Below are 14776 nucleotides of genomic sequence, written 5' to 3' on the forward strand. Positions count from 1 at the left end.
GTGAGGTGATATTTTTGTAAAGCGGGCTTTCACAGCCCAAACTGTCGTTTCTGCCCTCTGCCCCCCACCAAACTCCCATCCACCTTGAGTAGTAATGGTCAGAGTAAAGCTAGTAATTCTAATTTAAGAAACTAAAAATGTTGCACCTAGGCACAAGAGTGTCTGTCAGAGACCTCCATAGGGACGAGTCAGAAAACTCAGGGAACAGTGGCTCACAAGGACAGAACAAGACCTTTACAACAACATTTGGATCCAGAAAGACAGTGGCTAGTGACCTGACACAGTCTGCTGAGCAGCTGAGCCAGTACAACACATAAACAATTTAATCCAGCACCTCTTTTACTGAAAATGAATAACAAAACCTTAATAAATCAACAATTACTTATTGCTGTATTTGGGATAATAAATTCTTTAGTTTATCAGTAGCTTGTGGCTTCCATAGCATGTTCTTTGAACAGTTTGCCTTTCAGTTACATCCCCTTTCTCTCCTGAACAATAAATTAGCATTCATTTTTCTTTTAAAGGAAAAGAGGGGAAAAAGAGGATATATTACATTTTTTTCAAAGCAAAAAGAAAAATGCAACATATTTTTGACATATATCTTAAAATAATATGAGGATAACTTTCTCCATGTGTTAGATGCCTATGCATAAATAATAAAGGACATTATGTTATTTACAGTGTTACACAATAAACTAAGAGAATCTCATTTAACACATAATCCATGAAGACAGTAAATGATGAAAACATCCAAGTATGTACAAGATGTATTTACAGTAGAATAGAGAATTACAAATGATGATAATTGGCCATGTTCTTTGTCTGCCCTTCTCTGCAGCATTTCATAGGTGCTTTTTTTTTTGTTTCTTACTAGAAGTAAGTCCCAGTTGATCCTAAGTAGCCACACTGCAGGGCCAAGAAGTGTTCAAGAGGCTGAGAAGTGTGTCCTTTGAGGGGACACAAGTTTGCTAACCTGGATGCTCAGGAAACTGCTTACAATGTGTGTGAGAGAAGGAGGGAGATGCAGCGTTGTTGTTTTAGAGGACTGGAAAGAGAAGGAGCTTTCCTGTTTCCCTAATAAAGGCAGTGACTGATCTCTTAAACCTGGGCGTGCTGGGGTGGCTCAAGTGAGGAAGGGAATAGCTAGGCCAAGAGGAGGGACTAGGTTTTTCTCTGTTATATGAGAACCTCTGTGGAGCTATAATGATTTACACCAGCTGAACAGACAGGTTGCACCAGCTATACACCCCTGAAGGAAGCCTTTTACCCTGGAATAATTCCTGCATATAAACACATACGCAGGGAAAACTCATGGCTCAAGTTAAATGACATGGAAAGAAACCAGGACAATCTGAACAACTCTGCCACCACTGGAATATTTCCCCTCTCTTCAAAGTACATCGCCCCTTGCCATGATTTTCAGCCAAAAGTTGGCAAGGGCTACACAGAGCTGGCCCAAGGGTGCTGGGACTGCCTAGCTTAGAGGTCCGGGTAACAAAGCAAATATCCCCAACAGGGGAGCTGGCCTTTCCTCTAGGCACTTGCTGGCTCTGCCCAGTGCTGCTGCAGTTCTCCAGGCCCTTGTCCAGCAAGAGCTGGCTGCAGCCTGCCAGCAGAACCTGTGGCCATGTAGACTTGCTAGCTTCGGGGTGCGCAGTTGACTCACACGGAGCACCCTCACAGTGTGGTAAAAGCAAGTCCAGAGGTGAGGGGCCATGTCCTGCTCCCACTTCTATGAGTGCTAAGCCAGGGCAACTCCTGTAACGCACTGTTGCATGAATTGTGCTGTAAGGCTGGGTTCTCCCCAAAGACCTAAGGGCTTAGGCAGCCATATCCCCAATTGTATTTTCTTGTTCTTAGGTCCATGTGAAGCCCCCAGTCTAATTTCATGCTTTCCCTATAACACACTACTGCATGTACCTGGGAGAGGAGGAGCAGTGACTGCACTCCACTTTGACTTTGAGGCACTGCAACAGAAGAAGTGTGACATTTTCCCCTAGACCCACACTGAATAAATCTTACATGTACAGCTCCCAAGCAATTGCTCCTTTGTTTTATACTGACCCTCTATAATAACAGTGTTAGTAGTCAGATAATTTACTCCACTTCAAGGCAAGTTCCCTTTCCATCCTGATTAATCTGTCTGGGCTATCACAGACACTTCAGTGAGAGCTGGCCTTGAGGGTGATCTATACTGGAGGAAATTACAGAAGACCTGTGTTATAGTCTCCATTCTGCCACTAAAATGGGTGATTTGGGGGCAAATCTCTTGTTCCTCTGCCATCCTTTTTCTGTCTTGTCTGTCCTGGAAGATCTTTGCAGTATCAGAGACCTTACTGAAAGAACAGGTTTTCAAGTGCCTCTGGAAACTCAACAGTGCAAATCCTTTGGAAACTGGTGGTCTGCATCAGGAAAGCCCACCTGGCCCTCTGTACTACTGAGTTGCAGAGTTAGTGGGTAGGTGGATGTTCTGCTGCATGGGACTGCAGATAAATAGGCATGACTAAAGGGATGAAAATGAGTGTATGGTATCTAGAATTTGTAGAGAGCTTTTGTTTTGGTCTGCAAAGGCAAAGTGTGTTCAAGTACATGCCAGCTAGGGAAAAAATGGCAAAGGGGACTTAAGTCCAGAGAGTATGTATTTGACAAACTTTGCCATTTCCCATAGACTTTTTAAATAAGCAGTGCTACTTCAGCCACTGTGTAGCCCAAAGCTGTGCTAGTTTCCTAGCCTTTTGCTTCTACCACCAACATCCTAGCGTACAATTTTGTCATCATCCTCTTCCTATACTAGGGGTTTTTTTTTGTTCTTTTTCTGCTGAATCTGGTGGTCAGGTAGACTCACCCATGTTTTTACTAATGTGATGTGATTGATTTATACAGTGAGCAACTCACTGATTTTCATCATCCTGATAAGCAGCTTCATTTACTAGACTTTGATTTCAGGTCTCAGATCAACAGGACGCCTTGTTCAGCAAAACTCTTAAGCACATGCTTAACTTTATGCATGCACTGGATGCATAAATGGGAGTCTAGCACATGCTGAAGATATGCTGGGATTAGCATAAGCATATGCTTGAACAATTTACTGAGTCGGGACTTTAGTTCCTCAGGTTTACATCTCACAAAATTTCCTTGACTTATTTCTCTTCCTGTAGCAGGGACCATGATGTGGCCCAAAGGATGAGTCTAGTTTGGCTGGAATTCTTTTTCTCTTGACATAGCTTCTATTTAGAGTCCAGTAATACCTGTAGAACATATGTTCTCATTTTCAGAATCCCCGGAGTCTAGGAAAAACATTTGTTTTCCACATCAATCCTGAGTCTATGCTGTGCCAACTGAAAACACAACAAAAATCAATAGAAGAGAAGAGGCGAAGTGTTCCTGACTAAACTGATAGGAATTCGGTGCAAAAGAGGCCATTTGCTTCTGTCTGAATGGAGGCAACTGCTCCAGCACTGACAGCATCCTCATGCATTACTAGTCAAAGACTTCAAGGCCATCACTGGCTATATAAATACTGATTTCAAACAGCCATGCACACTACGGCTGTAACCCATATGGTGTGCTTGCCTTCGTAAATGGGCTTTGCATTAGCCTTGCCTCTCTCGCCCCAAATAATGGAATCAATAAAGGCGAGTAGAAATTAATTCCATACTTCTGCTATGTCCTTCCTACTTGCCTATACTTTTTAACCATTCAGCAAATCAGTTCTTCCCTGAAAGTCACTTCTGTGTCCAAGAGTATCCCTTACTTCAACAGCAACCCTAACAAGGTATTGCTAGAAGCTTGTCAGGGTTCTTTCTGAGAAGCAGAAGAGAGGGAAGAAAATCGAGGGGAAGGAAAAGGACAAATAATCTATTACAAATAAACATTAAAAAACAGAGGTGAAAACTGATTGCACTTTTATTAGTGGCATTTGTTTTCCAGCTAGATCTCTTCCTTGCTTGGTTACAGATATCTGCTATTATATTTGCCCCATTAACTTAAACTAATATAAATACTTTTTTTTTTCTTTCTTTTTCCTTTTTTTTTCTTTTTTTTCCCCCTTTTTTTTTTTTTAATAGAGTATTGGGTTCAAAGCCTCAGCTAACCTAAACCCATTTTCTAAGGGATAAGTAGAACAATCAATATCTGGAAAATAATGAAATGGCAGCTCCTACTGATTACAAGCTGACTTCTGATTAATAATATATTTGGTTTAAAATCACAGTATTACTTTCTATAAGTAATATTACTTAATGCAGGTTGGCTTTTTTTTTTGTTTGATTTTTTTTTTGTTATCCTGCTGCAATAAATAGTAGCATGCTGTTGGATCTACTATTATCCAGTGCTCAAAGAAGCAAACCTTTTGGCTGGCAGAGAGCAGACAAAACTAATTTCATATACGGAAAGCAAATAAAATTTCTTATAGAAGAAAATATTTTTTGTTGTTTTTTCAGCTTTTTTTTTCCTTTTTTTTTTTTTTTTTTTTTTGTGTGTATACGTGTGTGTCTGTGTGTGTGTTTTCTTCTGGTGGAATGGGGAGGGTGGGAGTGCCATTACAGGACTTTTTGATGGGGGATTGTACAACAAGCTACCAGAGGGACTTCTGCAATTCTTGCAAATCATACATCCAGTCATTATAATGCAGTGCACAAAAAAGCCAGGACAACTGAGGGCTAGAAGGTTTTTGCAAAATACTATGGGACAGCAATCATTGTAACTGTACAAAACTTGCTCTCAACGTAACATAACATAAAGGCACCATTGATATCGTTCCCCATTTTTGAAATACTGTAAAAAATTGCTACATATGGCACATAACACATTTGTACATACGTATATTTAATTTATAAAAGTTTTTTTTTTCCTCTCTTGTTTTCTATCAGTGGAATTGCTAAAATAAAATAAATTGTTTAATTTAAAGGTGGAATACTTCATTATATAAAATAAAGTTTTACATGTGAATCTATGTGTTTTATGTTTTATACAGCAATAGGGTCTTGATTAGCTATCACACTGGACAACCTTGCTTGCAACTCTTCTGGTGTGGAGAAGCGATTCGCTGGGTTAGTCCTGCTCTCAGCCAGCCGGTAGGCAGCGGCCGGCTCCAGACTGGTCACCATGGGGTTTGGTATGCTCAGGAACGGTGTATCCTCACCTATTCTTTCGTCTTCGGTTTCGGTCTCAGAGCTGCTGCTCTCAGAGCTTGTGTCAGAGTCCACTTCCACCCTGATGGAAATGTGGCCATTGGGCTTTGTTCTTTTGACCCTGCGGCTGTTGGTGAGTTTCTTTGGAGGCTCCTGTGCTGGTTCGTACTCCTGCGTGGTCTCATACTCCTCGTCCTCCACTATCCGTAGAGGACTTGGCGGCAGGCTGTTGCTCTCATGGGCAGGGTTGTGGTGGAAGGAGTTGAACTGCTGAAGGTGGTGGTCGTACTTCTCACGTAGCCGTGGCGGGGTCATCAGGAGCAGCGGTCGCTCCTCTTCTATGAAGGGACTCACCGCCACCGAAGGGACAGAGATGGTCAAGCTGGAAGTTGGTGGCGACATTTTGGAGGGGGGGGACTTGGGAGAAGTCGGAGTGTGGAAATCGACGGGTGACATACGAGCTGGTGTGGTCATAGCTGAGACATACCTGAAGAGAAGAGACGGGGAAAGGTTGCGAGCACAGGAGCGGTGGTGACATGTGAACACAGCTGCTCACGTGGGCTACAAAAGGCAGGGATCCCTTAAGATTCCCAGCACACTCAAACAGGGCTACTAGGGAAACTTTCCTGTTGCTATTAATCCTATAAAACCGCTGACTTCTGGGACTCTGGGCAAAATCGTTGGAGAGCAGGAGGAGCACAGCAAAGCCCCCAGATCTGCTTGCCTCAGAAGAGCCATGGAGATGCTGTAAATTATTTGCCAGAATAATTTGCTGGAATGAATCCAGGAATGGGATTTGGAGACTGGAGGGCTGCCAGAAACAAAATGCATTTGCAAGTATTTTCTCAAAAAGAAAATGGCTGCTGCACTTCTGGTGGGATTTGACCAGGATCTGGGGTCCACGCAAACAGACATGAGGAGAGAAAGAAAGAAGACTGAGGGACAGTCCTCTTAGGGCTTCACCCTATTCTGGTAACCAGACTGTCTCAGGCTATGGAGGAAAGCAAATTCTGGACAAAATCTAGAGCCAGATTCTTCTAATTTTAAACACTGGAGATAGTCAGAGGAGGATTTGCACCACTATTCCAGCTTTGTGCTGCTCCACTCCTTGGGTGCTAGTTACTCTGGCTGGTAGGTCTCTCTGCAAAGAAACATGGAGTGTTATTTGTCCTTGTCTCAGAACAAATGCTGACAGATAGGACTGCCTGGCCTAGTGTTCATGATTGCTCTGCAAAATTTGCCCCTATTCTTTCCTACGTTTCTGTGGCAAGGGTAGTGTCAAAGGTGACTTCTGAAAAGGAAGCTCAGGTGCCAGTAGAGAGCTTATCCCAAATGAAGAGGACAAAAAATGTGAGACTCTCAGCTGGTTTGCATCAGCAGAGCTTCATGAGATGCTATGAGGTCATGCGGATTCATGCCAGGTAAGGATCTGCCTGAAACCTCTTTATCAAAGGCACAGTGCCTAGCACAACATTTTGCATAGTCTGTCTTTACTTTTGTTCTTACCCTAAGTTCACTTGCCTGAATTTCATCTGTGTCCAAATGTAAAATCTTTTTAAGCTCCATCTCTTACACAGGCCCATTGAGACAAGTTATGTGGCTATGATGGACAAAGTTATTTAGTTTTTCATTAGTGATTTACTTATTTGAGTCTGAAATTACCAAAATAAATCTAAATCCAACTTTCTTATCCACTCTATGGCTCATTTGCACATATTATACTTGATTAAAACACAGTTATTGGATAAAAGAGAAACCTGGACAGATCCTGCACTGATGTGTAGTAGTTCAGCAGAGGCACATTGATTTACATCAACTGAGGAACAGGAGAAAGAAAAACAAAACTGGAGTCATGCGTGAAAATAATCAAGTTGGTTGCCAGTGGGAGCAGAGGGCAATTAATAGGTCTGTGCATTGGATGAATGAAGTAATTCTTTATTTTTCCTTCCATGAGTGAGCTTTTTATCCCTTTCACATTTTTAAATAGGCATTGTCTGAAAAACTGAAGCCTTTCTGCTTCCCCAGCTGGTACAGTGTTGGACGTACATCTTCTTGACACATTGGATTTTAGCTAAACTGCTTTTTTTAGCTAAACTGGTTCAGTTAATGCACTGTTAGTTAAATGTGTTCAGCATACTGTGCACACTTCCATCAGTGTCGAGTTACTCATACTGGGGTGCTGTGCATTTACACATTTCTGGCGTATTCCCCCACACCATAATGGGGCAGCGCTAACAAGCTGCCGTCCACGAGCTGAAGCACAGGAGCCGAACACATGCAGCTCTAGCCCATCCCAAAAGGAAGGTTAAAAAGCAGTATATTTATCCAGCTTTAGGGCCAGCAAGTGGTAAACCATGCTGGCTCAGTGAAAGGGATCAGAGTGTATCCACGGCCAGCCAACAAGCATTAACGAGTTACATGCTACCAAATTCAGCATATAGTCCAGCCTTTCATGCAGAGATGGTGTTTTCTGATCTTCACTCCTGTAAGATGGCTAAGTGTAGCCAAGCACCATGTAGGTGCTTGAGTCCTCTTCTCATGTAAACGACTGCCAGGGCATGGGATCCAACAAATGGATGGGTAATGAAAAAGAACCCATTGTAAAGTCTATTAAATTTCATTTTGAAATTGTGAAGGAGCTGGGCGACTGGAGAGAGCACAGCCTTGATCTACCAATTCACAGCACAGCAACATTTGATGGCTTCAGGAAGTAATTTGTCAGCTCGTACATTCCTTTATGTTTCAGAGTCAATTTTTAGTTGCAAATAACTCTCATTTCCCCCCTTATATATACACACATACACACAATCCATCTCAGAAATAATCTGCTGTTTATTTCCTGCTTGCCAAAAATAGATGAGGCCTAATTTAATGCCAAGGGAACTATCTTCTGCATTCCGAATTCATGGTCATTTTATGCACAGGCTAGGCCATCAATGCCTGGTGAATTATCACTGAAGTGTTGCTGCTTTTCACCTGTAGCATGATCTTCAGGAAACACAGTAACTGATGAAATGCTTTCCTTCTTCTTATTGAAATGGAAAGGCACATGCTCCTTTTTTTCCCCCTAAAATCTAAACAGCTTATATCAGAATGATGCTCCAGGTGTCCCAGACAATGCAGGAAGACGGTACAAATTATCTTAGCTTCTCACACACAGATGCCCAAATATACTAAGCTGCAATACTCGCCATTGGCAGGAGTGTGGCCGTGTGTCCCGTATGGTTCCCAGGCAGCAGACAATGCAGTATTTACTGCTATAGGTCCTGATCCAGCAAAGCACTTAAGCACACGCTGAGCTCTACCTGCGGGAGTATTCGCACTGATTTCAATGGGGCTACTTGCATGATTAGAAGTTAATCTTGTTGAAGTGCTCTGCTGGACTGGGGCCATGGCTGTTTAGGCCATGTGGGCCACATATCCTGAAATTAAATTCCATAGTGAATAACAGATAACTTTGTTGTAAGGAGAGAGACAGTTCACTGTCCTTAGTGGTCCTACAAGCCTTATTCAGAGGCCCCTCAGCCGTGATGCCTTATCTCGCTGGTAAGCTGTTGTCCTTTGTGTAGGAGAAGGCGTTTCACAGAAATTACTTTTGCTGTACTTGCACGTTTGTTTTTCTGGAAACTACAGTTTGTCTTCTACACAGGATTGCCTGGCTCCATTTTTGACATCATGGACATCCTAAGAGATCAAATCCCTTGTGATTTCACAATGCTCAGGGAATTGGTCCAGTAACCCTTTGTTTTCCTTTTCTTCTGCCTCTGATTTTTGGGAGCAAAGCTCTCTTTAAAAGTCTTGTTTCTTCTTAGTCTTTCTTTTGCTACTCTGGGGTCATCCCATGCTCGAAAGAGAAAATCCTAGCCTAAAGCTGAGAGTCACAGAATCATAGAATCATAGAATGGTTAGAGTTGGAAGGGACCTTCAAAGGTCATCTAGTCCTGCAAGGAGCAGGAACATCCCCGACTAGATCAGGTTGCTCAGAGCCTCATCCAACTTGGCCTTCAACGTTTCCAGGGATGGGGCTTCCACCACCTCTCTAGGCAACCTGTTCCAGTGTTCCACAACCCTCATTGTAAAAATTGTTTTCCTAATGTCTAATCTAAATCTACCCCCGTCTATTTTAAAACCATTACTCCTTGTCCTATCGCAACAGGCCCTACTGAACAGCCTTTCCCCATGTTTCTTGTAGACCCCCTTGAGGTACTGGAAGACCTCTATCAGGTCTCCCCGGAGCCTCCTCTTCTCCAGGCTGAACAGCCCCAACTCTCTCAGCCTGTCCTCACAGGAGAGGTGCTCCAGCCCTCTGATCATCTTCGTGGCTCTCCTCTGGACCTTCTCCAACTGGTCCATGTCCTTCTTGTGTTGGGGGCTCCAGAACTGGACACAGTACTCCAGGTGGGGTCTCACCAGGGCAGAGTAGAGGGGCAGAATCACCTCCCTCGACCTGCTGGCCACGCTCCTCTTGATGCAGCCCAGGATGCGGTTGGCCTTCTGGGCTGCAAGGGCGCATTGCCGGCTCATGTTGAGCTTCTCGTCCACCAGCACTCCCAAGTCCCTCTCCTCAGGGCTGCTCTCAATCCATTCACTGCCCAGCCTGTATTTGTGTCTGGGATTACCATGACCCAGGTTCAGGACCTTGCACTTGGCCTGGCTGAACACAAGGTTCACCTGAGGTTGGCATGGGCCCACCTCTCCAGCCTGTCAAGGTCCCTCTGGATGGCTTCCCTCCCTTCCAGCGTGATGGCGCCCAACGTGGGAATAAGAAGACTTATTCAGTAAGTGTTTTCTTGCAACTGATGCACTCCAAGGCAGACCTTAGGTACTGATGAACAAGCCTTTTCAGAGAAAAAGTTACTTTGTTGGAAAACTCCTGGCCAGCTTTATTTCTAATGACTCATGATTTAATAACAACCTGGGTTCTTCTGGCTTGTACTTTGTGTTCCTTGTTTTTATCTAATAAAGTGTCAAGGTGAATTTCTGCAAGAGATAATGGATTTAGGAGCTGGAATTCCCCATAAAGTAGGTGGTGGCAGAATTCCCATACTGCTTAGGAGTCCTCAGTGCCCTCCTCCTACAGACTAATAAACTGCTTTCTCCCCACTTTCTGCATCTGAGAAAATCCCTCCGTTTTCCCACTAACCTTCTCTAAGAAACTGATAGTTAGGCAAACTTCCGTTTTTACTTTACAATGGAAATTTCTGACAAATGACTTCAGGGAAGCTTATCCAAATGTGAACTGTTGCTGGTTATTAAGAATAAATCCAGAAGAGGCAAGAAGGGGAGGAATGCTTTTGGTAGACGCTAAACTACTACCAAGCTCTCCACCTTTACAAATGAGGAGATGCATGCCCTATGTGAACAGCTGCACAGCTGGGTTCCCAAACTTTGAAACCATCTGGAAAAACCAGGCCCTTCCAGCTGAAAGCAATGAAGTGGTGTGTCCTACCTTTCACTGTGAGGAGAGTCTCGGTAGGAGTCGGGGGTCTCTCTTGCATGCCGGAGGAAGCTGTTGCCTTCCCGTGGCCCACTGATGCCATTGAGGCGGCTCCGGGGCCCCGCTGGGCTGGTATGCCTGCTGTTCTCCAAGGAGGAGCTGACGAGCACTGAGTGGCTTTCTGAAAGGATGCTTTCGGTATGGCCATTACTCCAGCTGGAGAGTAGCAACCAGGAAAGGAGAAGAAGGGAGGGGAGTGTGAGAGGGTGCTTCAGTGGCAAATGCAGATGAGCAGAAGTTTAGCCCAGGGAAAGGAAGGGCTCTATCGCTGCTCCAGATGGGCAGCATAACCTTTGGGTTGGTAACTGGGGCTGCAGAGTTTTGTGAATCATACGAATCCACATGCATCAAAACGATTTTGTGTGGATAAAAGGAGAGAGAAGGAGGGCTTTCCAGTCACAAGGATGAACACTGATCTAGCAATTTGCATATACTAAAATTAACTGTAAGAGTATTGGAATGCCATTCAGTCAACAAAGCTCTTTGTAAATTCCTGGAAAGATAATTAGTTAGGTGACATGACATAAAATATTGTCAGTCTTAAAATGTTCTATGCTATGAAAGGAGCACTGATTTTTCTGGGATTGGTTTTTTACGCATCTTTTCAGTTCTCCAGCAGCAACAGATCAGCTATTACAGGCGCTGTTTGCCTTCCCCCTGCAGTACCTGTGGCTGGGTGTCTGGGTGACTGTCACAGAGTGATGTGTTGTTGAGGTGTAGCGGCTTGTAGAAAATGAGGTCTCTGTTTCTCGCTCGATGACATGCTCGCTGGAGATAATATTTTTTGAAACGTACTGCTGAAAAAAACCAGACAAATATCAGGTTTACAAACTGTAATTCACAGCACATTTGCAGACATAATTTCCAATCCCTCCCTCCTCCTCCCCGAGTTGCAATTTTTCACAAGTGCCAAAGCACAAACTTTGTCACTTAAATGCAGGCAGAACCCACACTGAGGCACTTGAGCACATTCATGTACACCTCTGCATACATAACCCATCTAAACTCAAAGTAGGAGGAAACAAATGAGGAAATTAGCAAAGGTCTTCATCCCAGTCAGTTTATAACCAACAGACATGAGGAAAAGGTTTTTCACTGAGAGGGTGGCTGGTCACTGGAACAGGCTCCCCACAATACCAAGCCTGTCAGAATTCAAGGAGCATCTGGAGGATGTTCTTAGTCATATGGCTTAGTTTTAGGTAGTCCTGAGAGGAGCAGGGAATTGGACTTGAGGATCCTTATGGGCCCCTTCTAACTTGAGACATTCTATGACTCTATGATTTTATATGTATTTAACAAGGGAATGAGAAGCCCTCATGGACAGAGACTTGGAAAGACAACCCCCCCTTTACTACCAGGCACATCAAAAATACTATTCTCTGATGGAGAAGACAGTAGTAGTTAGCAGTAGCAATTGATCACTGCAGGATAAGAATCTGGATGGGAAATGGTTGTTTTCAGTGCCCACGGATGCAGCACCAGGCTGGACTGATTCATCAGGGGATGACTGCAGAATTGTCCAAACCTTCCTGAGATGGGGGCTGGAGGTGTGCAGTGCCCTGCATCCTGCACAGCTTTCACCTGGGCCCCCCTCAATGCTGCTGCCAGTAGGACTCTTCTTTCTCCTCAGTTGGGACTCCTGGTTTCCCCTCTCTTAATAATCTGACCATGGATTTAGGTTTTTTGAGGGGAAATGATGACTGGAAGAGAGGGAACATAACCCCAATTTTTAAAAAGGGGAACAAGGAAGACCTGGGTAACTACAGGCAGGTCAGCCTTACCTCTGTGCCTGGCAAGATCATGGAGCAGATTCTCCTGGAAAACATGCTAAGGCACATGGAGAGCAAGGAGGTGGTTGGTGACAGCCAACATGGCTTCACCAAGGGCAGATGGTGCTTGACCAATTTGGTGGCCTTCTATGATGGGGTAACAGCATCGGTGGACAAGGGATGAGCAACGGGTATCATCTACCTGGACTTGTGCAAAGCTTTTGACACTGTCCCGCACGACATCCTTCTCTCTAAACTAGAGAGACATGGGTTTGATGGACGGACCACTCGGTGGATAAGGAGTTGGCTGGATGGCCACACTCAGAGAGTGGTGGTTAACGGCTCAATGTCCATGTGGAGACCAGTCACGAGTGGCGTCCCTCAGGGACCCGTGTTGGGCCCGGCCCTGTTCAACATCTTTGTTGGCCACATGGACAGTGGGATAGAGTGCACCCTCAGCAAGTTTGCCAAGGACACCAAATTGTGTGGTGCCGTTGACATGCTGGAAGGGAGGGATGCCATCCAGAGGGACCTTGATAGGCTGGAGAGGTGGGCCCGTGCCAACCTCATGAAGTTCAACCAGGCCAAGTGCAAGGTCCTGCACCTGGGTCGTGGCAATCCCAGGCACAAATACAGGCTGGGTGGGGAATGGATTGAGAGCAGCCCTGAGGAGAAGGACTTGGGAGTGCTGGTGGACGAGAAGCTCAACGTAAGCCGGCAATGTGCCCTTGCGGCCCAGAAGGCCAACCGCATCCTGGGTTGCATCAAGAGGAGTGTGGCCAGCAGGTCGAGGGAGGTGATTCTGCCCCTCTACTCTGCCCTGGTGAGACCCCACCTGGAGTACTGTGTCCAGTTCTGGAGCCCCCAACACAAGAAGGACATGGACCAGTTGGAGAAGGTCCAGAGGAGGGCCACGAAGATGATAAGAGGGCTGTAGCACCTCTCCTGTGAGGACAGGCTGAGAGAGTTGGGGCTGTTCAGCCTGGAGAAGAGGAGGCTCCGGGGAGACCTGATAGTGGTCTTCCAGTACCTCAAGGGGGTCTACAAGAAAGATGGGGAGAGGCTGTTCAGTAGGCCCTGTTGTGATAGGATGAGGGGTAATGGTTTTAAGACAGTCGGAGGTAGATTTAGATTGGATATTAGGAAAAAATTTTTTTACAATGAGGGTTGTGGAACACTGGAACAGGTTGCCTAGAGAGGTGGTGGAAGCCCCATCCCTGGAAACGTTGAAGGCCAAGTTGGATGAGGCTCTGAGCAACCTGATGTAGTCAGGGATGTCCCTGCTCCTTGCAGGGGGGTTGGACTAGATGACCTTTGAAGGTCCCTTCCAACTCTAACCATTCTACGATTCTATAATTTTAAATACTGGGAGCTAAGCTCTTCTGAAAAGGCGTCTTGGCCTTAACCAAGGTCAGTGGGAATGCTGCCATTGACTTAGCAGAGTCAGCTCACCCCTGCAACAATGTACAGTGATGGTGGAGCAGGAAAGCAGGGATGGCTTGAGGAGGCAGGAAGCCAATGCTCCCTCTGGACATCAGGCTTCCCTGGGAAAGGGAGGAGACGAGAAAGTGGCTATAGGCAGCATGAGCCCTGGCCTCTCAGGTCAAGGGGCTTGTCCAAGGGGTTAGCTGAAGATTAACTCTACTCCGCTCTGACAAGTGGCTGGGGGATACTGATGGTTCTACGCACTACATGGAACACTCAAATAAATAATCTAAAATAAATCTCCCCAGCCACTGCTACTGTCCAGGTGAGATCTTCATTCAGACTTTCAACCATGAGTTCATAATGTCACATTCCTGATCTAAGGGGGCTGTCCCCACTCAGCAACCATCAGGCCAGGGGCAGAGGAAGAACAGGACATGTGTTTGCATAAATTGATCCCTACAGCACTTAGCCCTGCTGTAGAGCTGTTAGTATTTTTTTCCTCAGGTGTTTTTCTTTCTTTTGGTATCCTGGATCCACAGGTACAGCTGCAGAACTGTGGCATGCCCCTGTAAACCAGCCATCTGCAGAAACATTTTACTGCGTATTATTTGCAGAGTCCTTAATTGTTTCTGGATGGAGAAAGCCAAGATAATTCAGTCACCAGGCCGTGGCAGGTAGAAGTTTAAAAGCTGTGAGGAGAGCTTTGCCATGGCACTGGCAGCCTAGGCTGAAACGCGAGTGGTAAAACCTACGTTCACCAGCTGGACATTATCCGGTGGCAGATTGGGGTGGTGCGGCCCGTTGGCCATGTTCATCACATTGTTCCTCTCTGAGCGTAGGCTCTGCCGAAGGCGGTCATGCAACTTTTTCCTCTGCTTCCTGTGCACAAAACACGGAAACGATTTTAATAGACAAAAGGAAAGCAGCTGCACCTTTCAGCCTGTTGATGA

General features: G+C 45.2%; 1 protein-coding gene across 11 annotated transcripts in view; it reads right to left on the reverse strand.

Annotated features, from left to right (window-relative positions):
* Positions 1 to 212: 212 nt before the first annotated feature.
* NRG1 (neuregulin 1) overlaps positions 213 to 14776 on the reverse strand; it is a 492971-nt gene continuing 478407 nt past the window's right edge. For 10 of the 11 annotated variants that reach the window (XM_086770243.1, XM_086770241.1, XM_086770245.1 and 7 more), the window contains 4 exons: positions 14579 to 14705; positions 11296 to 11426; positions 10582 to 10785; positions 213 to 5619 (listed from right to left, as the gene is read on the reverse strand). In XM_086770243.1, the coding sequence (XP_086626369.1) occupies positions 4968 to 5619; positions 10582 to 10785; positions 11296 to 11426; positions 14579 to 14705 (1114 nt within the window). In that variant the 3' untranslated portion in view covers positions 213 to 4967. The remainder of the gene's footprint in view (positions 5620 to 10581; positions 10786 to 11295; positions 11427 to 14578; positions 14706 to 14776) is intronic. The other variant, XM_086770239.1, reaches the window with a different exon arrangement.

This window comes from Chlamydotis macqueenii, chromosome Z (assembly GCF_036417535.1).
Source record: "Chlamydotis macqueenii isolate bChlMac1 chromosome Z, bChlMac1.mat, whole genome shotgun sequence".
Classification (NCBI taxonomy): domain Eukaryota; kingdom Metazoa; phylum Chordata; class Aves; order Otidiformes; family Otididae; genus Chlamydotis; species Chlamydotis macqueenii.